Here is a 27,290-nt window from a genome sequence, read left to right on the forward strand (position 1 = left end):
TAGATCTTTATCTCGCTCTTAATGAGATAGCTTCTGACTTGATTTCCTAAATACTTGAGTTTAAGCTGATATTTGTCCCCTTCTTCTCTGTCTCCCAGTGGAACGTTGGATAGTAGACACTGCTGCTGAAAACTACTTCAAGAAAAGAACTAAAGAGCCTTGAATTTCCAACTACTTGTACTCCTTTCCCCCAATTTTATGATTCCACCTACAGACACCTGGCTTGTGGAGCACCTGACAGAGCACCCACTGCAACAGATTCCCCCCTCCTCTGCCATCCATCAAGGAAAGATTCCAAAAATTTCTGGTGGAGAAGATCTGGTTCAGGCGAAAGGAGATGAGGGAAAGCCAAAGATTGCCACAGAAGTGCCTATTTACATGAAGGAAAGAGAAGAGTGACTCCACTGAACGTTAAATGCTGTAATGTACCTGATAACATATAAGTAAAGACAAGGGCCATGAGTGCTTGCAAGTGAGCATAAACAGCCTGACAAAAAGAGTGGTACATTATCTGCACATGATATTTCCTGCTGTCACTTTCAGGCTTGAACTGTCTTCAGTCTGACCTGAAGTAAAAGGCCAAAAATGTTAAATTCTCATTCTACCTCAGTTTTTTGCCTTGCCTTGCTTTCCTCCACTGAGCCATGCGAGCAGCAAAGTGAAGTGGTACTTCAGTATATGCTTAATTGCTTTTCTGACTTAAAACCATCAGAGAATTTGAATCTTCTCCATTGACTACCAATGAATGTTAGTCAAGAATGTGTGGAGCCACGTAACTTGTAATTTTTTTATTCATTCCCAAGGCATTCTGACATGCAGTCCCTGAGAGCAATCACTGTGCACAGGCCTGTTTTGGAAGACTCTTCTATAGCTGAACTGTGGCATAGTCTGTTTTTTAAACATGATACTTCTCCATTCCTACCCCTTCAATTTCATAATCAAAACAAGTCTTTAAAAAAAAAAACAAAACCCAAACAAACCAACATTTAAAAAATTTAAATTACAGGATGCAAGAAAAAATGTGTAAGGCAGGATATTTTAGGATAGATAATGAGGCCCACAAAAACATAAGGAACAATCCCTCCTGAATCAGTGGGCTCTGTTTTCTGGCAGAATCTCATTAATGTTCCCCTACCAGTGGAGAGAAGAGGTGAGTCTTCCCTAGTAAGTGAATGAGCTGATTGTATTGCAGGACAATTTCTACTTGATCTTGTTCCAAGTGTGCAAAGCCATAAGTGATTGTATTTGGGCAAAACAGCTGTCAAAGAGATCAGACCTGGGAGCTCTGCATTAAGAAACCAAGTCCTAGTATTTGTGCAGAGAGAAGTTACATAAGCACCAGCTTCTATCCTGCTTGAATCTGCTTTGTACCACAAAGTAGGGCTGTGAGAGCCAGGAGACAATTTCCCCTCTTGTTCAGAAAGGCTGGCAATCCCCCAGACAAAGGGAGAAGGACAAAGAAAGCACACCAGAGAAAGGACGTGGCATGGATCAGTGTTCAGACCTGTGCTAGCATAAAGCCCTCTGCTACTGAGGTGTGAAAGCAAGAAGGGAATCCAAGCCCTTGCAGCTGGTGACTTCACTGCTGTGGCCAAATTCATTTAGCTGTGCAGGCATGTGACTTGGGAGCTGTAACTAGCAGCACTTCATGGGACAGTCTTCAACACCAGCATTATGAGATGCCTGTAGTACAGCTTCCCAGCAGGGTTATACCACAGTAACAGAGGGATATTGAGGATAGATAGAGGCCTCACCAACTGATAATTTAGGCTAATTTAAGTCTTTATCATCTCAAGAACTATTCCTGTGACTGTCTGTCTGTCTGTCTGTCTGTAATTATTCCAAGATTGTTACTGTGGTTTTCTGAATGCTGCTCCTCAGCAGCCATATCACTGAGACACCACTTGCATCACACTGCAATGGCTTTAACACTCCCCCCAGCCTGTGGCTGGGTAACACCAATTGCAAGGCCGGCAGATGGCAATCTTTGTATTCATTTGCTCTTTGTATAACATTTTCGTCTTGGTGAACATAACACCAGTTGCATCAGTCTGTTTGGTGCAGAACTTGTGTCAGTCCTGTCCAGAAGATGTTTTGTTCTCCCTGGCTGGTGTTTCCATCCCAGATGTCAACCAGATGCATGACAAGAAATGGGTCCATGTGAAAGCCTTCCTCTCACCAGGAAGCTCTGTAAACTGGACAAGCAGAGGTGCTAAACTCAAGGTCAGCCTGAGCGCAGGCCAGTAATAACATCCAGCATCAGAACTTCCCTGCATCTCATCTAGAGCCGGAACCTTTGGGGCTGCAACCCTATCAATACCTAGGAAGCTTAGCCTTGGTTTAAAACATTGAATGTTATAGTTTGTAATATTTATTTTTAAAGCTTGAGTGTCACATTGCATCACCAGTTTCCAAGCAACACACTTGAGGACTCCACAGAAAAATGTATATTTAAAAAGTGAAGATTCAAATGAGGCCAGCCAATCTATTTATCAAAAGCTCCTTTCTATTTTAGGAGCTTGATCTGACTAACCAGGCACTGCTCTTTTTATTACGGGTCACTGCATTTGCAAGCCTCCCTGTACTGACTCCCTTTCCTGCTTACATACAGGGGGCTGAAGCGCAGTTCCCCTGTTTACACTACTAGTTGTTAATTCTCCAGCTGCTGGCTGGGTTATGACCCCAGTCAGATTACTAATAATAGCCTCTTTCCCCCTCAGGAAAGTGAGGACCCAGCAGGGTTCAAGAAACCTGTCCCTTCTTAGAGCATCAACAATGTCTGGCTTCACAGGATTCAGGCTCTGGTGCTCTCTGCTCTAATAACCCCCCACTGGCATCAGCAGGGGAACCTACACCTGCTTATCTGGCTCCCAGCTTCCCAGCACTGCACAAAGCAGACCAAGCCAGTTTTCCCTCGCCTCCTTTCACCTTCCTTGGGAGCGGTTTCTCCCACACTTTCTGGAGGATTGCCTTGAAGTCCACTTAAGGGAAAGTTCTCAGTTGCTTCTCTGGCTGTCTCCTTCTTGCTGCTACCTTATTTCTCCAGGTTTTCAGGATTGAGAAAGAATCCTAGTTCATGGTGTAGTTGACTTTCCTATGAAAGTTTTAGCAGCTGAAATGGTGTAGTTGTGTGCACACCCCTTGACACATTTGATATATTTAAGTCTGATACCTAAAGCAGAGTATAAAGATACTCACAGTATTGTCATCCTTAAACAGATGCATAATTTCCCTTTGTGGACATAGCATTAACTTTCAGTTCCTTATTAAAAACACTGTGAGGGCTACAGGTTTTGTAAACTGCATTCCACCTTTCTCAAACTGCTCATTTCAGTTCAGTGGGCTACAGAATTCATTCCCATAAGCCTCCAGAGAGCTGCACGTTCAGGGGTGGGTGTCATTTTGACCTCAGATTTTCAACGTAGATGTGTCCATGGGAATTTCATTTGATCCCTTGGTGATTACTTCCAGTCCAGCCAAGAAGGTCTCTTAAAGTCTTGATTTTAAGACTAAGCCACAGAAAACAGCCACATTCTTGGGCAAATTATCCCAGGGTTAACTGAGATCATTAGTAAAAATGTCAAGTAATTGTAATTACTTCAAGTCTGCATTTAGCAAGATTTAATTCCTAATCATTGGTTATCCTTCTGCCTTCCTCTGCTGGATTAAAAAGCAATTTCTTTGCAGATGTTTCTTTTCTCTTTATGCATGAGAAGATCATGACCAATGTGTGGCTGTGCCTTCCACACAGTTAATTCTACACCTCCTTTTCAAAAGGATCATATCCAGCCATCACATCACTTTTTGAACCCTTGCAATCCTTTTGAAAAACCTGATGTGTACAGCATAAATCACATTATTGACACTATTATATAAACTTCCCAGCTTTTCATTGGACTGCTGGCAGGCTTTCTCCTTGCTGCAATATCACAGCAAAAGCCTATTTCCAGGGAGTTATATACAGTGACCTTTAAGTCTCTTATTGAATAGCTGCCTTCAAGTGTATTGTTTTTTATCTTTTGCATGTTTTATGTCTTTATTTTTTCTTCTTGCTGTACAACCTTGCACTGGCCCTTTAAAATGCAAAATATATGTTCACTTTCCTAGGAGTCCCCTGTTGGCCTGTATAAATAATTTACTTTCTAAGAAATTCTGATGTCAAATATTTCCAGCAGTCACTTCAAGTTTATTTCTGGCCTTGGACAAAGATACTATCAAACATTAGCCTTGAGAATAATCCCCATGGTTGCATGTTTTCTTGTGTGCTAGATCCTCCCTACAACTGCCTCACTATCTATCATCTTCACTGATCTGCCACCCTTTGGTACACTTAAGGCAGATTCTGTAGCATGCTACTTCTATAATTGGGTTGGGAAAACAAAGCAAAGTACTCACAGAAGTTCTTCAGCATATCTATAATTGGACAGGATAGACAGCAAAGCTAATATGGAAATCTGTTTCTTTCCTCTGCTGCCATGTGCTGAGTGTATTTTCCTTGGCATCATTAGGCTTGTGCAGATGAGTGGTGTTTTGCCTCTGTGTGGTTTCAAATTATTACCAAACCAAGAAAATTGAGGTAATTTAAAATTTTAATTAATTTACCCCAAAATAAATACTTGGCTTCAGCACTGTAGGGTCATTTCTTTTTAAAATCTTTGTAATGAAACTGGATGAAACATTTAAATGAAAACTTCATTTTAAATTACAGTCTGTTTAAAATGTCACAATGAAACAGTGTAATTTTAAATGACATTTTTTCCTTGTCAAAATTAATAAACCAGCAGGCTTGACACTAATTTAAGTGGAAAATGTTACCCACCCTTATCCCACAGAACTCCAGTTTTGAGATCCTTGTGAGAGATACAGTCCCCTTACCTCCCAGTGGATGCAGGATATGATATTTTGGGAAAGGCTGAGCATTTTTGCCCTCATGTTAATATGTGCACAGGCATTCAGCATTCTCCCATAACTCCAGGGCAAACCACTGGCCACAAAACACAAACTGTGAATGCATATCAGCAAAACCACTACTAATATTTATCAGTGCATTTGAAAACTTAAATAAAAATTAAGAAAATAAGATAGAAAGTTTTTTTCTTTGAAACATTAATTTCAAGGAAAGTAGAAGGTGTACCTTCACCCCCAGCCAAGATAACAGAGGTCAAATCCAGCATGTTATCACAGACATGTAACAACATCTCTGTCAATAAGCAAAACCTTGGAAAACAGTTAAAGTAGTATTAAGGTCTTGGATATTTTTAGGTGTTATCCACCAACCACAATTAAGTGGTGTTTTACACTGAAGGTGCACGGCACACTGAAGGCAGTGTGAATCAGCTAAAGACCAGGTGTTGGCAGCAAAGCTGTGCCAGTTTACGTCAGCTCAATAGAATGGTGTCATTTACACCATTCTGGGAGAGCAAAGGACATGACCCTGCATTTACCCTTGTCTCTGCAGGTATTTTTGTACCTTTTGTCTCTTTTTTTTTCTCATTGCTGGTGCACATTCATGGTAAATAGATATGACTCTAATTTTAGTACAATAGTAAACAACCTGATATCTTTAAAAACTACACATTAACAAAACAGTCATGCCTATATGACGTTTGAGGAAAGAATATACTGACATACATGAGGACCTGAAAGGGAATTTGGTTGAAAAGTGAAAAAAACTTCGATCTCGCTGAGGAACTCCCAGAAAACAACAAAAAACAAGGAAAGGGGGAAGTCAAAGCAGAAATAATGTGTTTTAAACACCAGAGCTGTTATTGACACTGATGGAGAAACACAATTCTCACAGGACTTATTTTTATCCAGACAGTGTTCGCTTGGCGGGAGGAAAGAAAAAGCTGAGCTCGGAGAACACCAGGGAGCTGGGATGCGTGAAGGAAAGAGTTAAGGCTGGAGTCACCCTCTCTGAAGTGCTCTGTGATGCTGTGCAGTGTTTCAGCCCCCAGAGCCTTCCTCCTCCTCCCTCCCTGTGTCGGAGTGGGGAGGAGGCGGGTTCTGCTGAGCTGTTAAATCCTGAGTGAAGTTTCCCCCATTTCCAGTGGCCACCGTTGTCTGAGGCTGGTTCGGAGCAGGGCTGGGGTTGCCCTGACATTTCTGGGACCGCGGCCAGCCAAGAAGAAAAAAAAGACGAGTGTTTTACAATTTGCTTTTGTCAAAGTGTGGAGAAAGGGGAAAGGGAAGCGTCCTTTCTTTTTTTTCAGCATCACATTCCTGTGTTTTTCTTCAGCCTGGAAAATATATTAGTGCTGGTGCTTTCCTCTCTGGAAACAAAGGACCTAAACGGGACTGAGGAAGCAAGGAGTGGGAAGGAGGTTTGGGAAGTTTAAAAGAGAGAGACTTGGCGCAGCCTTTTCTTAAATGAAATCTCTGCCTGTGTGGGTAACCGGTACAGCACAAATCCAGACCTACAGGTAAATGGAGGAGCAGAAATCACAAAGGAAATTTCCGCTAACCTCATCCCGCCTGTCAAGAAGGTGAAGAAGAAAGTTAAAAGACACACAACAGGCTCTGGGACCTGTTGGGCTGCATGAAGATAAATTACTGAACAAGAGCAAAGCTCTATGGCATTGGTCTCCTTTTAAAGGAAAAAGACGTGAAAACTCATCTCTGGCAGGGGAACTTCCCTGAGAGTGTAAGTTTCAAGTCAAATTCTTGTCTTTCTGCTTTATGTACGGGACCCTTTCTCTGTGTGTCCTTGCATGTGTGTATAGTGAGAGCGTGAGAGAAACAGAGAGGAGGATGCAGATCACAGTGTCATTTTAGATAGACAGTGTCGTGTTACAGAAGGATGATCTCATTTTTTCATAAAGTGATCCATTCTGTGTTTTTCCAAAAATAACTGTAAAATGTACAAAGCCACTAGGGCAGGACCGAGGTGTAATCGAGCACTTATAAATCATACAAAATAGCCAACATGTGCTTTGCAGTTTTTATCATTTCTGCAATATATCGTCATACTGTTAACATCTAATTTTTCTTTTTCTCCTCACCCCCAACACAGATTGCACAATGAACTGGAGGCCAGCTCTCAGCTTAGCCCTGCTGTGGGCAGCATGGTTAGTGTGTGGCTCTGAGAAGACAGAGAGACTAGTGGAAAGAGGGAGCCATGGAGTTAGGAGAGTGCCCCTGGCTTACAGGGCTTCAAGCAGTCTCCTGAGAAGATCTGGAGCATCCCTGAGGAATTCAAGCCCAAATCCTCAACACCCTGTCACCAAGAGGGATTCTTCAGCACCTCCAAAGCCACCCACCAATCTCCTGCAAGGGGATGCACGTTCCCAGGCCAGGGGCATGGGGACCAGAATGAGATTGGTCCAGAGACTCACAGCTGCAGCCAAATACCCCAAGTCTGAGATGATTAAGGATGAAGGGATATCCTCTGCCTCACAATCACGAGTGGTACGTTTCCCTTCAGGGTCAAGTTCTCCCAATGTCCTGGCCAGCTTTGCAGGGAAAAATCGGGTGTGGGTCATTTCTGCCCCCCATGCCTCTGAGGGCTACTACCGGCTCATGATGAGCCTGCTGAAAAATGACGTTTACTGTGAACTGGCTGAGAGGCACATCCAGCAGATTGTGCTGTTCCATGAAGAAGGGGAAGAAGGGGGAAAAGTTAGAAGGATAACCAATGAAGGAAAAATCCTGGAACAGCCACTAGATCCTGCCCTCATCCCTAAGCTCATGAGCTTTCTGAAACTGGAGAAAGGGAAATTTGGCATGGTACTGCTGAAGAAAACTCTGCAAGTGGAGGAAAGGTATCCTTATCCAGTCAGGCTAGAGGCCATGTATGAAGTCATTGATCAGAACCCCATCAGAAAAATTGAGAAGATGAGGCAGAAGGGCTTCATCCAGACTTGCAAAGCAGCTGGGGTGGAGGGGCAGGTGGTTGAGGAAGGCAATAATGGGGGCACCATGCAGCCTACCCCTGGCAGTGAACATGTCCAGGTGTCAGCAAGGAAGGAGGATCCAAGGAAGAGCAACAATCAGCCAACAAGGACCAAAACAGTGAGGAAACCAATGACAACCACAGTGGCCACTCCTCTGCCTACAGTAAGGACCACTACCCTCCCTCCCACCACCACAACTACTCGTGCCACCACCCATGCAGTGACAACAGCAATCCGGTCTACAACAACAACTACACCCCTCCCCAGCACACAGAGGACCTGGACCATGAAGTTACATTCCACCACAGAGTACCACAGGCTGCCAGTAGCCCCTGATGCCACCACACCACGAGTCACAGCCGCTGAGGACTTCTACTCTCCTGTGTGGAAAACAAACCGCAGGGACCGGCAGCGCGGCCATCCAGAGAAACAACCGGCAGCCACACGGAAACCAAACAAGGCTGCCCGCTATGACAGCTTCACAGAAGTCCCAACAGCTCCCTCAGAGCACTACACAAAGGCAAATGTGGGTAGATTTAAAGATAACAGAACGGACAGAAAGGACTATAACCACAGGGACCTGAATGTCACACCTGGGCAACACAAACCGACTAAGATTAAACCACCAAAAAAGAAAACCCAAGAAAAGATACTCACTAATGAGTATGAAGATAAATATGATCCAAGCAAGCCTGCTAGTTCCCATTTAGAGGAACAGTTTGCAGCAGGAAATATTCCCCCAAAGAAAGGAAAAGAATCAAAGAAGCATGAGCGAATGGACAAACCTGAGAAGAAGAAGAAGAAGGACAGACCTGACAAGCAGCAGAAGAGTGAGAAGCAGTCTAAGAAGGTCAAAGCTGAGAAAAAGAGCAAGCAGGACAAAGACCGCAGCAAGAAGAAGAAGGGGAGCAGGACTGAGAATGAGGATTTTCCCAAGCCCAACAAGAAGACTTTCCTACAGCCTCCCAGGAAATCAGCAACCAACCTCCTGGAATATTTTGAAGGCAAGAGGAGGCTCATTGTAAGTAACTCTTTCATCTGAATCTTTTTACCTAACTGAAGTCATATCTCACTCCTAGTAGGAATATAGGGAACTCTAAGTTTATGGTGGTTTTGTATTACTCTTTCTGGTGCATTTGTCTTAAGAGGTAAAATTTGTAGGCCCAAACGATCATTTTCAACAGATTTCACAGCCTCATATTGGAAATCTTACATGTAGTATAAAAATCAGTCATGCAGATATTAGGCTAAAACCTCTTCCCAGTCACTTCCATGAGCCACCATATAGCCATCAGCTTATCTTGTTTCCAGTGGATATGTAGGTGTCAGGATCTGTATCATTATGATCAATAAAATGAGGTTCCAGTGTGGATTACACCCATTCATTGCCTTGGGGTACTTGCCAAAGTTACCACATTTCAATGCTCTGCATGTCCTGCCAGCTGGCACACCTGCTTCCTATTGGTGCTGGTGTCCCAAAGCTGGAAGCAAGCCAGGCGGCTTGGCAATACTAGCGCATGTCTGACTGAGGATATGCACAAAGGCTTGTGATCAGATGCCCTGAGGGATGAGGAATTTGGGATTAAGATCTGATGGGGATTTGGCACTTAGATCTCCTAGACATCTTCAGAGATCCTGTGCAAACTTTATTTTGATTTGTTTTTTTCTCCTTCTGTTTGTATTGAACTGTAACACTCCAGTAAGTTTTCAGCCTCAGCATGGTCTGGCATTACTTGTCCCCAGGTTTAATAGCGTTGTATGTTTTTCCAACTACTTATCATAAAAACCACTTCACCTGGGACAGGAAACAGTTTTAGTTGTAGTACAAATGTTTTTTCTGGCAGATGGCACATATCCTGAAGGGTACGCTTTGGAAAACAGTTCTTTAAAAATATTATTGTGGGAGCTGGTTTCTTGCAATTATCCTACTGCAAGCTGGCATGTTTCACAGTTATTGTCCAATAGTCTATGTCACAAACACACCTTTGACTTTCATGCTCCATATTCCAATACAAATAGCTAAGGTGCCAAGCTAAGATGCCAAGTTAAGATTTCAACCATTGGAATTTAATGAATCATTCTGCTGATGATTCATGGGCCCGAAAACAAGGCAACTTTCTTCTCCCCCTCCCTGTTCTTCAAGCTGTAGGGGCTATGCAGAGCTAGCACTGGAAGTGGAAAAAAAGCCACGTGTTTGAAAAATTAGAACTTGACTGAATTTTGCAAATAATGCCTACTAGTTACTTGTTAACTAAAATTTAGCCAAAACAAAAGCTCAGAGAGGGAAACTATGCCGAAGTTGGGATCCTTGAAATTTCATCTCAATGTTGTGGTTTCCAAGAATATATGTAGCATAAGGATAAATATAAACAAACTTGAAAATAAAAGAGCTAAAAGTAAAGCTCACAGATGTCAGGCTGCTAATTCATAACACCACCACAGTCCTGGCAACTTAAAGGATTGATTGAAATTTGAACCTTCTGATACTAGGCCACCTCACAGCTGGATCTCCAAGAAAAGATTTGCACAATCTCAGGTAATCAGGCCAAAACTCACTGGAGACAAATGATTATGCCACACTGCACTACACTTTTCCAGAACCTAATAACATCCATAACCTGCTTACTCTGAAGTTCTCTGAAGAATAGGTTTGGTTTGCTTATTAGTAAAAGCAGTGGCTGAACTCTACTTTTTCTTTGCCACTCACGGCCTATGTGGAAAACAAAGAACTTTTCAAGCTTCTTTGAATCCACACATATTCCTATTTGCATCCCTTCCTATCAAACTGTTCCATTTCCTTGGTCAGACAGTCCTTACAATTACCTCTGTCATTCACAAGTCTTCAAACTCCCTCTCTGGAGAATTAAACCACCCAAGAATCTACCCAAGTTGTTCTCCATCGCTTTTCTGTAATTTTTTCTTTCATACTGGCTCCCAAGGACATTGTTTCAGGCCTTTTCCAGAGGTCTTTTGCGAGGGACATGGGTTTTTAAGTCCTACATCATTAACAATTTCAGATTTCAGCGTGAATTTCAAACATGTAGAATTTTGAAGGCTATTCTGGATTAAGTTCTATCAATGACAAGTGTAGGTCCCAGGTGCAGAAACTGAAAAAAAGGTATGGGTTTTGAGTTCTACAGCCTCATCTCTCTATAGTGGGGCTTTTATTGCCATTTACTAATGTTGAGAAATTTCAGCCTGGTGAGTTTGGGGTATTTGTTTATTTCTGTGTAGTGATGAAATGCCAACTGACAGTTTATATGTAACCTCCGTATATACCCACATGCACATATATGCATATGCACATGCACACACATGCACATGAATGCATGCATGCAAACAAGGAACAGAAAGATGATCAGAGGACCGGAGCACCTCTCCTATGGAGACAGCTGGAAGAGTTGGGGTTGTTCAGCCCGGAGAAGAAAAAACTCCAGGGAGACCTTATACAAGCTTTCCAGAGAGAGCTTAAGAAAAAGAGGGAGAGTGATAGCTGGATGGATAGATGGATGCTCTAACCTTGTAAGTGTTCAAAGCCAGGCTGTATCGGGCTTTGAACAACCTGGTCTTGTGGAAGGTGTCCCTGCTCCTGGTAGGAAGGTTGGGACAAGATGATCTTGAAGGTCCCTTCCCACCCAAATCATCCTGTGATTCCAAGATGCAAACACTGATAGAGACAGTGTATATACAGCCTGGGTTAAAACAGTCCTGGTACAAAGCTTTGATTTGAACTTTGCCTTGTTCTACAAGGTTTGATGAAAAAGATCAGACTCAGGCTTGACTCTGTGTTCCAGCTTATGACCTCCAAAACTAGGAGGAGACAGTACAAACAAATCGTCTGTTTTCCATCTCAGTCCTCAAACCCTTCTCATGATCCTTTTTTTAATCTGAAGCATTTTTATATGCAATTTAAAAGCAATGTGTTACATGCTATAGCCCAGAAATCAAATCCTCTTTGTGTCTGACTCTCATTCACCTTCATGTCTACAATGCTGTAGTAACGCCAGGGGCTTTGCATAAATGAGGCAGATCTTACAAATGAGAGTCAGATCTTATAAGCCCAGAAATATCTTTATATTGATGAACTGAATTTATAAAGAGTGTACCATAAAAATTAGTCTTCTGACCCCACAAACTTCAGAAGACAGCTAGAAAATTACTAGCCCTGTTACAGACTAAAGCATAAATTTGCAATTGAAGGATTCTGGTGATTATTTGGGACCTTAAAACATAAATCTTGAGTCCAGATTCCAGCTCCCTTTGTATTTGGGGGACCAGTGGCAGGTGCTTGATTGCAGTTCACTGCTGCCAGTTAGAATGATTACATTACTAGAGCTGCAGCATTCCTAGGCACCTTCTGCTGGAAACTGCTGCATAGGACCACTGAATGTTGTTACACATATCCCTTCCTTGGAATATTTTCATCTGAGTCACTGATGAAGGATCTAAGTAATGGGCTTTAAACTTCTTAAAAATTAAATTATACTTTTGTTGTTGTAATTGTTCCTCTTCCTTTTCACCCACAACTGTGCCTTTGAGCAAGTATAAGTCCCTTAAGACATCAAAGTGCATCAAAAAGCAAAATCAATCAGTTTCAGATGAGCTCACAGTGGCCTTAGCAAATCTTCGATTTCACCATCAGTTACATAAGTATTCATGCAGCCCTAGTTTTACTCACCCCTTGGCAGTCAAAACAGCCACGGGAGCACTGCCTGGACCATGGGATGAGGCCAGAGCAGCTGCCATGTTCCCAGGGCTCCCACTGTGAGTGAATAGGGGAAATCCTAGATTCATGGCACCACCAAAGGCTGTGAGGGAGACCTGGTGGGACTGGCAAGGCAAGGAATAAAAGGAGAGCTCTTGGCCTTCTGTAAAATCTAGCGGTATTTCTTCTACCAGCACTGTGGAAAGGCAGCAGAGGAGCTGCTTTGGAAGTACATCTTTCAAAGGTTTTCCTGTGGCTGCCTGAATGTCTTTGGGTCAGGCCTGAGTGTGAAGGTACACTCCAAACACAAATAAATAACAGCGTTATGGGAAAGAGTGCCCAGTTTGCAGACAGTGACTAGCTCTCCTTCAGTAAAATAATCATCTGCTTCATTCCTTATACTAAACAAGCTGTTTTGTCTCTGCTCAAACCAGCTGATCACAACCCCCAAGGCGGACAACACCATGTATGTACAGCAGCGAGACGAGTATCTGGAGAGCTTCTGCAAGATGGCAACGAGGAAGATCTCAGTCATCACAATTTTTGGCACCATGAACAACAGCAGCATGAAAATTGACCACTTCCAGCTAGGTTCTTTTTCTTTTAATAATTCCTTTCCATCTCATGGGCACAGTACAGACAGCAAAGGGAGAAATCACCCCAGCTTGGGTCAAAATCTAAATCTATGCAGGACATGCAAAGTACCTCATTCAGACATATTTAGTGCCACCTTCTTTACATACAGAGTTTCCATGTAGACAGGTGACACTGGCATCCATCTCTCTTAGGTAGCTTTCAAACAACTGCTGCCAGTATTCAGGTCCTCGGGAAGCACCCACCAAAGCCAGTGAAAACCTGCCCTGTTGTAATAATAGTATTTGGAAAAAGACTTTAGGTTGCAGTCCAGCAAAGCACTTAAGCTTAGGTATCTCTTGAATCATGTGAACTGTCTCATTCCTGTCTGCATCTAAAAGTTAACACCACTGTGAACGCTTTCCTGGATGAGACCGAAGAAATACAAATATCCTACAGTTCTAAACTGCAAATAGAATAAAAACTTCTAATTTTGCTTATAAGTCCACCACATCTTTCCCCTTGAAGTTCATCCAGTTTCACCAAACCTTGGGAAAAGATGTGTGAAGCGACAGGAAGCTCAGGACCAGACCAGCTGCAGGGTGTTTCAGGTCTGGCATATAAATGGCGAGAAAATCACAGATTTATGTCTGGCTTCCAGCTGTGCCTTTGCTACTCTCAGAGGCACAGGATCTAGCAGGGGACCTAGTCTTATGTCCTTGAATGACAGTGAGTCACAAATCCTGCCAGACTGTCCATTTGTGCACCTCCTTGACAAATCTGGAGCAGTGCAGGATTTTCCACATCAGGCCAAGGTTACTCAAGGTCACTTCTTGTGTACCTAGACCCATCTGCCTGTCAGTGGAGTGCTTAGGATTATTTTTAGCTCTAGTCTGGCTAATATTCAGTTATTCACTCTGACATAGACCATACTCTCTCAGCTGGTTCCAAACTTAACCTACATCCAAACTTTCCCCAAACCACACAAGTGTATATAACAGCTCAGTTCTCATAGGAGGAATTAAATTGTTGAAGAAAACCAGGAGTCTTAGAAGGATATAGGTTAAACCTGACATTAAGTTCACCTTACAGCTTTGCCCCAAAACACCAGATCCTGGGCTTTTTAGAAATACATGCAATACAAATAAATTATACAAATATCTTTCTATTCTACTTCCCCTTCTCCTCTACCCTCCCTGTTTGCATGACTTCTTCAAGGCTTACTCTCGAGGCAGCAAAAGCTTCTAAGAAACATTTCTTCTAAGAAACAGTATGTATGTAGTAGTGAGAAGCTTGAGCACTCAGCATGAAGAGGTCTACTCAGAGTGCTGCATCTTGAGACTGAAATACGAATGCCAACAGCAGAAAAGTCCACAGAAAATACTTTTCCCCTAAATTTCAAACATATTCAGAAATAGTGAATGAAAGAGCTCAATGGCATTAGTCAAGATTAGCTCACAGTGAAACCAGAGAGTATTTCTCAGTTTCTCACTGGAATGACATAAAAGCTAAGTGTCACTGAGGTCTTCTCTTTAGCCCAAGTTAGCAATGCAGTCTCTTTTCCCCAACTCATGGGAACAGGGCTTTGCTCAACTAATCTTTGGTCCCTGGCTACTCACCCTATAATCAAAGCCAATACCTGATCTATTAGGCCACTGTACTGCTAAAACAACCTGCTGGACTTCTTTGTAACCTCGTTGGAATTATTTCTAAAGATAACTCATCTTCCCAGCCTGTCTAGCTGCCAAAGATGTATGGAGAAACATTTCCCCACTCTTTCAGAGAAAAAGCGAAGAGAGTGATGACTTTGCAGGTAGCAGCAGAGTCTCAGCTCCAGTGGTTTGTCATGTTGATCCCAGATCATGCTTTATGAGGCTGCGGTCAGGGACAAGTAGTGATTTGGAGTGAAGCAATTAGATTTTCTTTTTTTTTTCTCCATAGAAGTCACTTCCAAGTTTGAAAGGCAGGTCAGCCTTTGTGTGTAGCATAATTTTTTTCCTTGATGCAGAACTTTTCTGTATTACTCTGTAATTTAATTTACTTCTTTTCATTGTAAGTTTTGAAAGAAAATCTCTTAACAAGGAAACTCTGAAGGGCGAATTTCATATTGATATCTAGAGTTTAAAGCAGAAGGGTGCCATAGGTCAGTTGGTCTAAGGTACTCCTGTACAGCTGTTTTCTGTCACATTTCACAATAACAGCTTTTGCATTATTCTACCTCCATCTAGGCCAATGAGATAGTCTTTGCATGATTTTTTGGTCTATGTTTTAATGATCATACATGCCATTAGTAAATCTCACCCATGAAGCACCTGATGCAGGATTTACATGTATTTTATGAAGAGAATAACCAATTAACACATCCAGCAACTCATCCAATCAAAAGTTGATAACATTGCTTGTTAATTCTTTACAAAAATTTCAGCTGAGGTACGTATAACTATGAAAAATCACATAAATCAGATATATAGCCTGATAAGTATAACCAGATTTTAATATTTGCTGGCTTGGCTCTTTTTTTATAAGCAGTGGGCTCAATATGTGAAACCTAAAGGTCAGATTCTAACTCAGACACTTTCCCAAAATTTTAATTCAGAAGTTTCATTCAGTCTATACACAGGGTGGACCTACTGCAAAATCTGAGTCAGATCAGTATGCTCCTTAAAAGCTGTGGATGTTTAGAAAATTATTTAAAATGCTTTGTTGTATAAAGATTCAAATCTCCTGTTGCTGTGTGCTCAACTTGAATCAATTAATCTCGTCTCTATTTGCTGGTGAATAATTATGGAGCAGGGGACTGGAAAGCTGTTCCTCTGGATTCCATCTCTTGATGACCTGCTGTGTCTCTAGCTTCAGGCAGGTCACTTAAGCCATGGCTGGGATTTCTAAGTGAGGATATGAATGTAACATTCATAATGGTGTATTGGCAAGCAGTGTTTGCAGGGAGCTTTTTGGTGCCCAGGTGACATTTCCCTTGGTGTATGATTTAGCCTGTCTTTAGCTTTCCAGGCCCACAGTTGCATTTGGAGGCTTGTTCCAGCACTGTTGCAGTTGTATAGGGCTGTGCTGGATGCTGCAGCTGAGGCTGAGCTGATGCACAGAGACTTTCAGGACTTGATTCCAATACACCTGGGTTCCATGGGAAGTAAGGAACCTCAGTATCTCTGCAGGCTTTTCTTCAAATCTCTGTCTTCAGAAGTCTTTTTCTCATTGTTTCTGAATGTTGCTTAGAGTGGAGCTCTGAGTAGGTATGAATCGTACTCAAAATTAAGTTTTTGCCTGTCAGGGTGCTAGAAGCAGCAAGCAGAAGTACGAGGGAGTGCCAAAGTAGGGTATCTAGAGAGGTCTGCTGCCAGCATTGCAGCATTCAAGACATGTTAAACAGTTTCTCGTTTCTTGTAGTCACAAAATCTCCCATGTAAATTTTTAAGACTGGTAAGGTTAACTCTAGTGTCCTGGCCAACCTTGAGCTGTTCTAGCTATATTTTACTGACTCAAATTACCTATGTTGTTTCATTTGTACATGGTGCACATTGTCAAAATTTCTAGTTTCTATTACAGAAGTGGCTGCATTTCAGGAGCTGGTGAAATGATTTGTACATTCATATACATGTTTGAGCATATTGAAAAAATCTAACAGATCTTCCCAGGAAAAAGTAAGATTTTTCAAAAGAACATACAAATGATAAATACTGAAGTGTGTGAACCCTAGGATAGACTGATTTTCAATGAATATTGGGATTGAAAACCGGACGGTTAAAAGTCATAATGCCACACAGATAGTTTTTAATACTTGACTATGCAGGAGGAAGAGGGCTTCTGGGAAATTAATTTCCCCCTTTCTTTCAAGGTGAAATTAAAGTCAGAGTGCTGTGTGATTCCATGACTATTTTTCTTTCTCCTTGTCTCACATTAAGATAATGAAAAGCCCATGAAAGTGATAGAAGATGAAGATCTTGTGGACCAGCAGCTCATCAGTGAGTTGAGGAAAGAGTATGGGATGACCTACAATGATTTCTTCATGGTGCTGACAGACACTGACATGAAAGTCAAGGTGAGTGTTTCAACTCTTTCAACTCAGTTCTCTTGACAGAAAATGCATTGGAAAAATATGAAAAAAAATTTGAAAAATTTACAAAATTACACTACAGGCTGGCATGTGAGGTGCATAAGAGAATGATGAAGAACCTGGTCATTGCTGGAGGGCAAGCAAAAGAACAGTAAGCAAAATTTTCAGAACTCAAGTAGCTATCTTCCTTTTCTGCACTTAGGAGATCTCAAGAATTGTGTGGTTCTGCTCGAATGGTGAGGAACAGGACCTTCCCACAGCTGACACAGTTTTAATCAAGTACCTGGCATTCTAAAACACACACTTTGGCTGCTCAACAGGATGGCAGCACATGGCATAAGGACAATGTATTTGAATGGCCTTACACAAGAATATAATAGCTGCAATGTCCTGGCCTTATCACATTGGGCAAATACTGAAAAGATGCCACTTCCAAAGGGCAGTCTGACTACAAAAAACAGTAATATTTTCCATAGCTTCTAATATGTTTTAGGTCTTGTTGCCTGTTGTGTAAATTTGAATACTTGGATTACTAAATATCCTACGGTGCTGTGATACATGCACAGTGCAGAAAGGCTACTAATATGAGCATCCTTATATCCACCTGTCTGTTTGTTTTTTTCTTAACAGCAATACTATGAAGTACCCATAGCAATGAAGTCTGTGTTTGATTTGATTGACACCTTCCAATCACGAATTAAAGACATGGAAAGACAGAAAAAAGAGGGCATTGTCTGCAAAGAAGATAAGAAGCAATCCCTTGAGAGCTTCTTATCCAGGTATCACCTTCTGTTTTTATCTGCTGCTAGTTCTACTAATTATTGTTGTACTGAAAAAATACCCATGTAACTATTTCTGGGATTTTTAAATATAGATTTTTCAGTATTTACAGTGTTAGGCAAATAGAGAGATGCAGCCAGAGCTGAATGCAGTCTTGTACAGAATGCTGGAAGTCAGGAAGCATGTTATGTTTCCTGACTAACCACACCTTCCTTGGGCACTGATTTTCAGTACATCAGTTTCCCCATCACAACATGGAGATAATAAAACAAAGCAAATAGAAAAGCAGATAAGGATTAATTCACAGATGTTAGCTGAATGTTTTGGATGTATGAAGCACAGTGTTTACGTGTTTTGATCATCAACCATCCCAATCTTATTAATCCCTTTCTAATCCCTTCCATGTAGTTCAAATCAGTAATTATCTCTAACTTCCTTCTTATTCTGCTTGAGATAACAGTTGCTCTTTGCCAGTATTAGTCATACATATTATTAAAGGTCTTGCAGATGTCTTTTGCAAAATGTTTGAGACCTTCTGCAGAAAGACAGTTTTGTTTATGCAATCCCTGTATGCTGTGTTATTGCTCTACCTTGAGACCTAAATTCCAGGCAGTAAATGTGTCTGGACTGTAGGCATTCATACCCACAGAAGACCTGTGCAGCTATAGCCCTCTCTCAAATATCACAGGATAATTGACATGAAATTAAGGCTACCCCATCATTCTAGACCTTACCTGTTATAACTGCATCCTCCTCACCTACTATGGGAATCTATGGGAATACATTGCTAATGCCAGACAGCTTTAAAAATAACTGAAGCACTATGATAGATTATGACAAGGATGAAAGGAGCAACAAATAAATGAATAGGTTGTTGGTTCATAAACATTTTAAAATTCAATGGCCACTTCCACAGAAAGAGAACCTTTAACAAGTTCCACCCCACCCACCTCACCACCTCCTGTTTAGGTCCCAGTGATTCATCCTCGAGACCACCAAGAAGAACCACAGCTTGGAAACAGCTGATCAGCACAAGAAAGAGCTTGTATACTGGAAAGGGACAGGCCTCAAATCCTCCTTTGCTTGGAAACAGCCCTAGTAATAAACACACATTAGAAAACTGGGCACGAAAAATGCAGAATGTTGCATCTGTAAACAGAACTGCTGCTGCACAGTATGCATTTGTTGTCTGTGAAAGAAGGATCAGGCTTTAAATATTGGGTGGACTTCTCTAGCCACATTAACTGGTCAGATTCCCAGTAAAATTAATTCCAGCTTTGTCCAAGATCATGTTCCCAGTTGAACAAGAGCCCTGGCATCATCTCCCTGGTGTTGCTCCTTGTAGAGGTCAGTTATAATAATGCAAATATTGTTCTTAACAAGCCTGCCTGGTGTCAAAGGAGACCATGAGAGCCAGAGCTGGCTTGAGTAATGCTTACAAGTCACACATAGAAGGAGGAAAACCTTGAGTTTGGGGATGAATCTTCCTCTAAGACCTAGACACTGGCTGTGCTACTCTCTGGGCTCACACATCAGAAGAGGATGCAAAACAGGTAGAAGAGGAGGAAAGGATCCACACAGGGAAGGGTCTGGCAGATTTGTCAGGAGTATTGGTCCATGGCTTCTGATGTCAGAAATAAAACAGAAATCTGTACATTACTGTTGGTGAACTAACAGCTGTGAAGGACCAACTGAATTAATTTCTCACTAAGATGTAGTCCCAGACAAGCACAAGTAGTGCTCCTGGGGCAGGTGAATAAACAGCTTGAGTGGCTTTCAACACTTTTCAGCTCTGTGTAACTACAAAGAAGATGTTAAAAAAAAAAAAAACAGAAAGAAATACAAAAGTATCTTCAAGTGACTCACAGTTTTTTCCTAGGCAAAATATGATCCAATGGCTATATTATCACTCACTGTTCATAGGTAACCAGGTGCTTTTCTATACAAAATATCACAATGATGATTTTGTTCCCCATTTTCAGAATAATGACACAAAATTTCCCTCCTTCACACTACATGGATTTCTTCACATCATATGGATTCTTAATGCTTCTCATTCCTATTCACTTAACTCTACACACGCATTCAGGTCACTTTGCTTTTCCTTCTGGGCAAGATTAAAATTGAGGAGCTTTGCTTTTCAAGGATTTACTTTTCTAATTGTAAAAAAAAAAAAAGTAATATCAATCAACAAGCAAAGATATCAGCACGCCCTGCTCTTTTAACAACTTCTTCTCTGACTTCAAGCAAGTCCTACCATATCTTCAGCTTCTTTTAAGTGAAGTAGAATTGACCCTTTGCATTAGCCTTCATTTTGAGATCTTCACATGGTACAGCAGAAAAGCAGGCTATTATTATAACAGAGTAACATCTGCATCCATTTAAAAGATCATTTCCTGCTATAAAAATATCTCTGCAGCTTTGCAAATTCCTATAAATCTGATTTATTTAGGTTAAGTGGAGAAGTACCTATATTAAAAAAAAATTGTTGTGAAAGTATTAAAATCCCTTAGAGTTAGAATTTTTAAATATTTCAACTGTCCTTATGGCACTGCCTTATCTTGACAGGAAAGAAGGGAAAGCCTTGTGCAAGATCTTGGTTACATGATGCAGTCTCCATTAAAGAAAGATTCCAAGATTTATCCTATCGCCCCACACGTCTTCTAGAGCCACAGGCTCACACAACCACCCACTTACAAGCAAGCTCAGATTTAATGCCACATTAAAAATATTTTGAGCAAACGTGGTGCAGGAAAGAAAAAAGAGGTCAGTGATTATTTACACAGAAGTATGAGTTATGTCTGAAATGAAGATACACCCTAATTCTCAGACAGCCCTTGGACTGCAAAATAACTGTGCAGTTCCAGCAGTGGTGAATGATGTAAAAGCTAAATGCCTAGTGAGGAATTCCACAGGAATCCTTCTGTCTTGAATATACACTTCTCAGCATTGCTGTAACTACTGAAGGGGGCTTTGAGCAAAGATTGTAAACTTCCCAGTGTTTGTTTGGTGAAGCAGCAGCACTGCAGGTGTTTCTTTGAAAGTTTTGGAGCTGTAAAATTCAAAACAAGCTTTATCCTCTCCCAGTGATGGATAGAACTGGGAAGATTTTCCATCCAGCTGTTACTTAGAAGTTGTGAGAGATATGACATATCTCAGCCTACAGAAACAGAAACGCTGAGAGGACTTGAATCACATGTCATGACCACGTCTGGCCACACTCTCTTTTCAGGTTCCGATGGAGAAGGCGGCTGGTGGTGATCTCTGCTCCCAGTGATGAAGACTGGGCTTATTCTCAGCAGCTTGCTGCTCTCAGTGGTCAAGCCTGCAATTTTGGTAAGTCAATAGGAATTATATCCTTGCTCCCCCAAACCACATCCTTCCTGATGATGTGATGGATTCCTGTGCTCAAGTCTGAACCTGGACAGGCTGAGGAATCTGACAACTGAAAACTTTCCTCCAGATCCAAATGGAAGATTGTGCCAAGCAGGTAGTACAGCACACTGAAAGCTAAGACAGCTAAACAAAGTGTTCCCTGGAAGCATTCGTGAAACATTACACTAACATAGCAGAAAATGTTAGCACCCCAAAGCTTCTCTTCAGGCTTGTACTTCAGGAGAGTAATAGTTTGGGGGTTTTGTTGTTTGGGTTTTCTTGTACTGCACAAATTAACAACACAAGGGCAGATCCTGTAAGACCCAACTCAGAACTGGACCAGGCATCAGGGAAATGCAGGGACAACAGGGTTTTTTTATTTTCCTTACTGCTTCATTTCCAAAATGTGCAAAAATATTAATGGGAAGACACTTCAACCCAATAAAGGCCCTCTCAGACCGATAACTAAGTACTTAAGATCCAACTACATAGTCAGGGGAGAGAGAGGGGCTCTTCCAGGAGACAACTAAGAGCAAGACCCAGAAGCACTCTTCTGTCTTCTTGTCATGAAGTGCAGAGAGACTTCTTAAATTCCTAGCAATGAAAACACCATACAGGGTCTAGATTTGACTCCTTGAACAGAATGAAACAGGTCCCTTTCAACATCTGCTATTTCAATGCATTTCAATTACACCAGAAGGGAGATTTGCATAGTGTGATTGTTTATTCATAATCACCTGGCTTTCATTCAGAGCATCAGCATCACCTCATTTGGAATATACCAAAGTAAATTGAGACATGGACCACTGCAAAATGCTTTCTGAAGAATGTGATGTAACCAAAATAGTTGAGTATCTCCACCCTTTGGTAGAGACAGCTTAAAAATGATCCAGTGAGTTTCTAAAGGATTTGTTTCTTACCTCCAAGTTGTAAAAACAGTTACATCAAAGATTTTGTAGATAGTACTGACTCACGATACATGAACAGTTTCTGCTGTCCCTAAGGTCTTCCTTCAAAGGAGAGGCAACAGTCCAAGCCTCTGTGCAGAACAAATGGAAGAAGTGAGTAGCTGTCATAAGCTATTCCCTACAGTCATTCAGAGTTTAACTGGCATAGGTTCTATTGCCTCCAAATAATTTGTTGTTGTCTGCATGATAAGTAAAATGCTTTGTAGTGAACAAAACAGTGCAGAAAGATTCTGGATTTGGAGAACAGCCTCTGCAATTTACTGGCATATCTGATGCTTGTATCCCTGTGCTACAGAATTACACCACCATGCTGCTGTCCTTGGAACAGCTTTTATGGAACTGGTATCACATTTACTAAACACATCAGCTTATCCTTATGTTTGGAACAGGTGATGCGACTGGCAGGGACCCCACAGAAATCAGTAATTCTTTCTCCTGGACGGCTGACTGAGACTGGGCCCTAATTTAGCAAGCACAGACCTGGATGATTAAACTGAAATCTGCCCAAGCATAAGCAGAAATATCTGCTTGACCCAAAACCTCCTTCATTTCCTCCACAGGTCTGCGCCACATAACAATCCTCAAATTGCTAGGAGTTGGAGAAGATATTGGAGGTGTCTTAGAATTGTATCCAATTAATGGTAAGTGACTGTTTCCAGTTTCTTCAGTGCTACCCATGAAGGGCATTATATGGTGCTGAGCGCTTCTTTGCTGAAATTTCTTTAGAGGGATGAGTATGACTCTTTGTTTTGTTTCTTTTAAGAAATAAGATGACACAGAAGCAAACAAAAAGCTTTCTTGGTGTTGCTGTGCTACATGTTAAATAGGTTCCTCAGGACAGAAAAATACAAATATCCGAAAGTCATCTCACATCTTGATTTCCCACCTAAGGTTACAGTCCCCAGTAAACTCCTCTGCCAGCCTTGCTGTCAAAGACAGGGATAAGGGATTGTAGGGCTAATAGAACACACATTCAGGGATCCTATATGGATCCCTCATTCATATTCATAGAACGGTTTAGAGTGAATATGACCTCTAAAAGATGATCTAGTTCCAACCCCCTGCCATGGGCAGGGACATCTTTCACCTCGTAAGGTTGCTCAAACCCCATCTAATCTGAACACTTCCAGAGACAGGGCATCCATCTGGGCAATGTGCAACTGTGTCACACCACCCTTATCTTAAAAAAACCTCTTCCTTGTATCTAATCTAAATCTACCCTCTTTAAGTGTGAAATTATTACTCACTGCTCTATCTCTGGGTCCTGGTAAAAAGTCTTTCTCCATCTTTCTTAAAAGCTCTCTTTAGTATTACACTTGCATCCTGGCAGGCTACTGCAGGTAGATATCCTTAAGAGAGTGGGTACTTTTCAAATGCTGTGGGTTCCTCTACTACCTAATCCAAACAAGTAACTCCATCAATCGAGGAACAAAGACAGAAAGAAGCTTATTTATCCCATTTCTGTTCCAACTGCTCTGTGCACGAAAGCATTCTAGTCCTTCTACAGAACAGGGACATTAAATCCATGTATGAGAAAAAATAGAGGAAGCTGATGTCAGACTTCTTCCATCAACACTCTTGCAGCCTCCACTGATTTTTCACTGGAGGCTTCATGATTTTTATAGTTCCTATTTATTAAGATCAACACATCTCTTTGTCTAATCTGCCCTTGAATTGATGTTAATTCTTTTAGCATGTGTTCTCCTGTGAGAACTTCTACAGAAGTACCTTTTATTTGTCCCAAACATGGTCCCTATACCTTTGTTTGATTCCCCTTATTTCTTGTGTGGGGAAAAAGGTTTACATTTAATCCTATCCATCCCTGCAGTGACACTGACAATTCTGCAGACCTTCCCCAACCCATTTATTTGAGAAACTGCAGTCTTTACTTAGTTGGACACAGAATCATACAGAGTTTATTCCAAACCTATGATCAACCTTGTTGACTTCCTGACTTTTCTCCCCAGTTCTACCATAGTCTTTTGAGATGAGAGAAACAGAATTTCATGCAGTGTTCAAAATGCACACAAATAATAGGTTTCCATAGTAGCATAATAATACTGGTTTGTTATTATTGTCCTCACAGTTTATAACATCTGGTTTTCCTTCTGGCCACTAGTGAGCACGGAACTAGCCTTCCATGAAACTCTCCTTCATAGCCCTAAGAGCTCACTGGCAAGTGGTAATGATCAATCTTCACCATTTATGCGAAGCCAGAAAAATTTTCACCAAGTGCATCACTTCAATCTGAGTAGAATTTCTTCTATAATTTTATTAACCAGTCACACTTCTTTAAGGATCTTCTGCAATGCCTCACAATCATCCCACATTGTTACTGCTATAATTATCTTCACACCCTCAATGTACTTCCTAGCCTCCATGCTCATACCTTGTGTGTCATTTACAAATACATTGAACAGCACCAGTCCCAACACAACCGTGGAACTTCACTAATGACCTCCCTCCACTCCAGGTGATCATTCACTCCCACCTTGTTTCTGTTTCAACCAAGCTATCAAAGGACCTTTTGAAGCCTTCTGGAAATCCACACAGCCTATATGAGCCAGGCCACTCTTAACCACCTGCCTGCTGACCTCTTTCAGAGAACCTCAAGTCTGTGAGGCAGGATGCCACCCATGTAAGAGTCCTGTTGCCAAACCAACTGCATATATACATGCCCACTGATCTTAGCTGTCTTATAGTTTCTAGTCATTTACCCAGCACTGACTTCACACTTAAAAGCCTGGAGTTCACCAGATTTACTCTAAAACATACACTTTGACAAGAAAATGACATCTACCACATACCATACTTCACGTATCGTGACAGTTCAAGAGTGAGGCTCTACAGGCTCTAGATCCTGCAATTCTTCTATCATACTTCAATTCCTGTGATTTCCTTCACTGTTACTGTTGTTCACATGTGCCTTCTGCAATACATGAACTGGTGACCCAAACTGCAAAGAAGTCAAAGAAGTTCATGGATTTTGGGTAACAAAAAGATGTACCACACTACAGTAGCTTCAGCCTAGAGAATGACAAGTTTACTAAATCTAGAAAAGCTGTTAAAAATATACCCTTAGTTCACAGCAAAGCAATTTCATTTCAGATTCAGGAAATGGATAGGAACTTGCAAATTACAAGAATCTTATACTGCCAACTCTTGGGCTGTATTAGGATACATTTTACTAACTTTTTTACCTACAAACCATCATCATCACCTAAACAAAATATTTTATTAATGCTGATTTTATGCAATCACTTTCTAGGAAGCTCAACCGTGGACCGAGAAGACATCCCAGCTAATTTGGTGAAAGACATTCGAAACTATTTCCAGATTAGCCCAGAATATTTCTCCATGCTTCTAGTGGGGAAAGATGGCAACGTCAAATCCTGGTATCCTTCTCCAATGTGGTCTATGGCGATTGTGTATGACCTGATTGATTCCATGCAGCTCCGGCGCCAGGAAATGACAATTCAGCAGTCGCTGGGCATGCAGTGCCCTGATGATGAGTATGGTGGTTATGGCTACCACAGCTACCACCAGGGCTACCAGGAAGGTTACCAAGACGACTACCGTCACCACGGAAGTTACCACCATGGATATCCATACTGAACAGAGCAACTTAGCCTCTGACTGCCCTGTGTCTGTCTTCCAATAGCTATCCAAGCAATAGGTGGCCAGTTGCAGAAAGTCTTCCCAGGCCACCTAGATATCTATGCCTCGTTCTTCTGCTGTTCAATCAAGGGACTTTGGTCATTTGCCTTCTCAAAAAATGCAGAAGCCTTTACAGTGAAGCAATTCAAACCAGTAGTCTTGAAGCTTTAAACAATAAAGACTCCTTTATATTTTTAAACCTTTATAAACAAATGCCATCAGCAGGTGCTGTTTGTATTAAAACCAAACAAAAAAACCCCACAGCCCCAGTCCATGGGCACTACAGCAGGGCAGGAAACAAACTGTCCAACAATGTGCTTTTTAGTACTTTTTCTAATGAGATAAAAATACATATATATTTATTGGAAAGTGAGGTTTCATTACGCTTATGAAGAGAAACAAAGAATCAATTTGGGTCTCTCCCAGAAAAGGAAAATTTAAGAAAGAAGCATGGGGATGCTCTTTAATAATAATAACAATAGTAATAAAATCTTTTTGAAACACCATGTTTAAAAAGACAGCATCCCTTCTACAGTGCATTAACATTGTAATTATCTGACTTTATGAATGAAAATAAGATTTATGGCTATGGCAGAATTTGTTCCAATACAATACAATGTAAAGTTCTTAACTACAAAGCTTACTGCATGGCTATTTATTCTTTCAGTTGGGGGTCCCTGTTCTCTTAGGTCTTGCCCACCTCACTGTTAAATCCAAGTTAATGAGAGCTAAGTGGAAACACCAACCAGAGTTAGCATTGTCTGAAATACAGGAATCTGAAAAGCATTATTTTCATCAGAAAAAGAAATCTCATTCACATATACATTCAATGAGTTGTAACTAGCTCTCTATAATAATGCTTTTAATTAAACTATTACTCTAAATTTCAAATTTTCTTTTTACCTCTTCTTCTTATACCTACCCCATAAAAGTGATCTGGATTAAATGTTTATAAAAGTATTTGACATTAATTTAATCTGCTGAACCACCTCTCTTTCTGCCACATTTTCAGAAATAGTTTTCTTCTGGCTTCTCATTGGTGCCTTTACACATTGGAGCTGTTGCACCACCCTACCTAGTGAAACCAGTGGCAGAAACTGCGTGCATAGCCATAGTTCCAACACTATTTGGGTTAGATTTCTGAACATTAAGATGCAGCAGAAATATTATGCAATATCTTTAAGTGAAGATACCATGCCAGCCTTTTTAGTGGCACATTGGTCACTTCTGATGTTGAAGGTGTGCCTGACCAGTCACATTTGTTTTTATAA

The 27,290-nt window shown here is 41.2% G+C and overlaps 1 protein-coding gene across 1 annotated transcript; it reads left to right on the forward strand.

The window, feature by feature from the left end:
* Positions 1 to 6,009: 6,009 nt before the first annotated feature.
* On the forward strand, positions 6,010 to 26,910 carry CCDC80 (coiled-coil domain containing 80). The gene is made up of 8 exons (XM_085071369.1): positions 6,010 to 6,643; positions 7,013 to 8,913; positions 13,032 to 13,188; positions 17,088 to 17,224; positions 17,870 to 18,018; positions 21,252 to 21,355; positions 22,923 to 23,003; positions 25,631 to 26,910. The coding sequence occupies exons 2-8, from the start codon at positions 7,021 to 7,023 to the stop codon at positions 25,975 to 25,977; spliced, it is 2,868 nt and encodes a 955-aa protein (XP_084927495.1). The 5' UTR covers positions 6,010 to 6,643; positions 7,013 to 7,020; the 3' UTR covers positions 25,978 to 26,910.
* Positions 26,911 to 27,290: the final 380 nt, after the last annotated feature.

This window comes from Lichenostomus cassidix, chromosome 1, assembly GCF_008360975.1.
Source record: "Lichenostomus cassidix isolate B80296 chromosome 1, HeHo_3.0, whole genome shotgun sequence".
NCBI classification, from domain to species: Eukaryota; Metazoa; Chordata; class Aves; order Passeriformes; family Meliphagidae; genus Lichenostomus; species Lichenostomus cassidix.

Excerpts from the sequence above, each read along its gene's own strand:
- CCDC80 (XM_085071369.1), top strand. The coding sequence starts at position 7,021 with ATGAACTGGAGGCCAGCTCTCAGCTTAGCCCTGCTGTGGGCAGCATGG. Across the intron at positions 17,225-17,869 it reads ACACTGACATGAAAGTCAAG|CAATACTATGAAGTACCCAT; the intron begins GTGAGTGTTTCA and ends TTTTCTTAACAG. Across the intron at positions 18,019-21,251 it reads CTTGAGAGCTTCTTATCCAG|GTTCCGATGGAGAAGGCGGC; the intron begins GTATCACCTTCT and ends CTCTCTTTTCAG.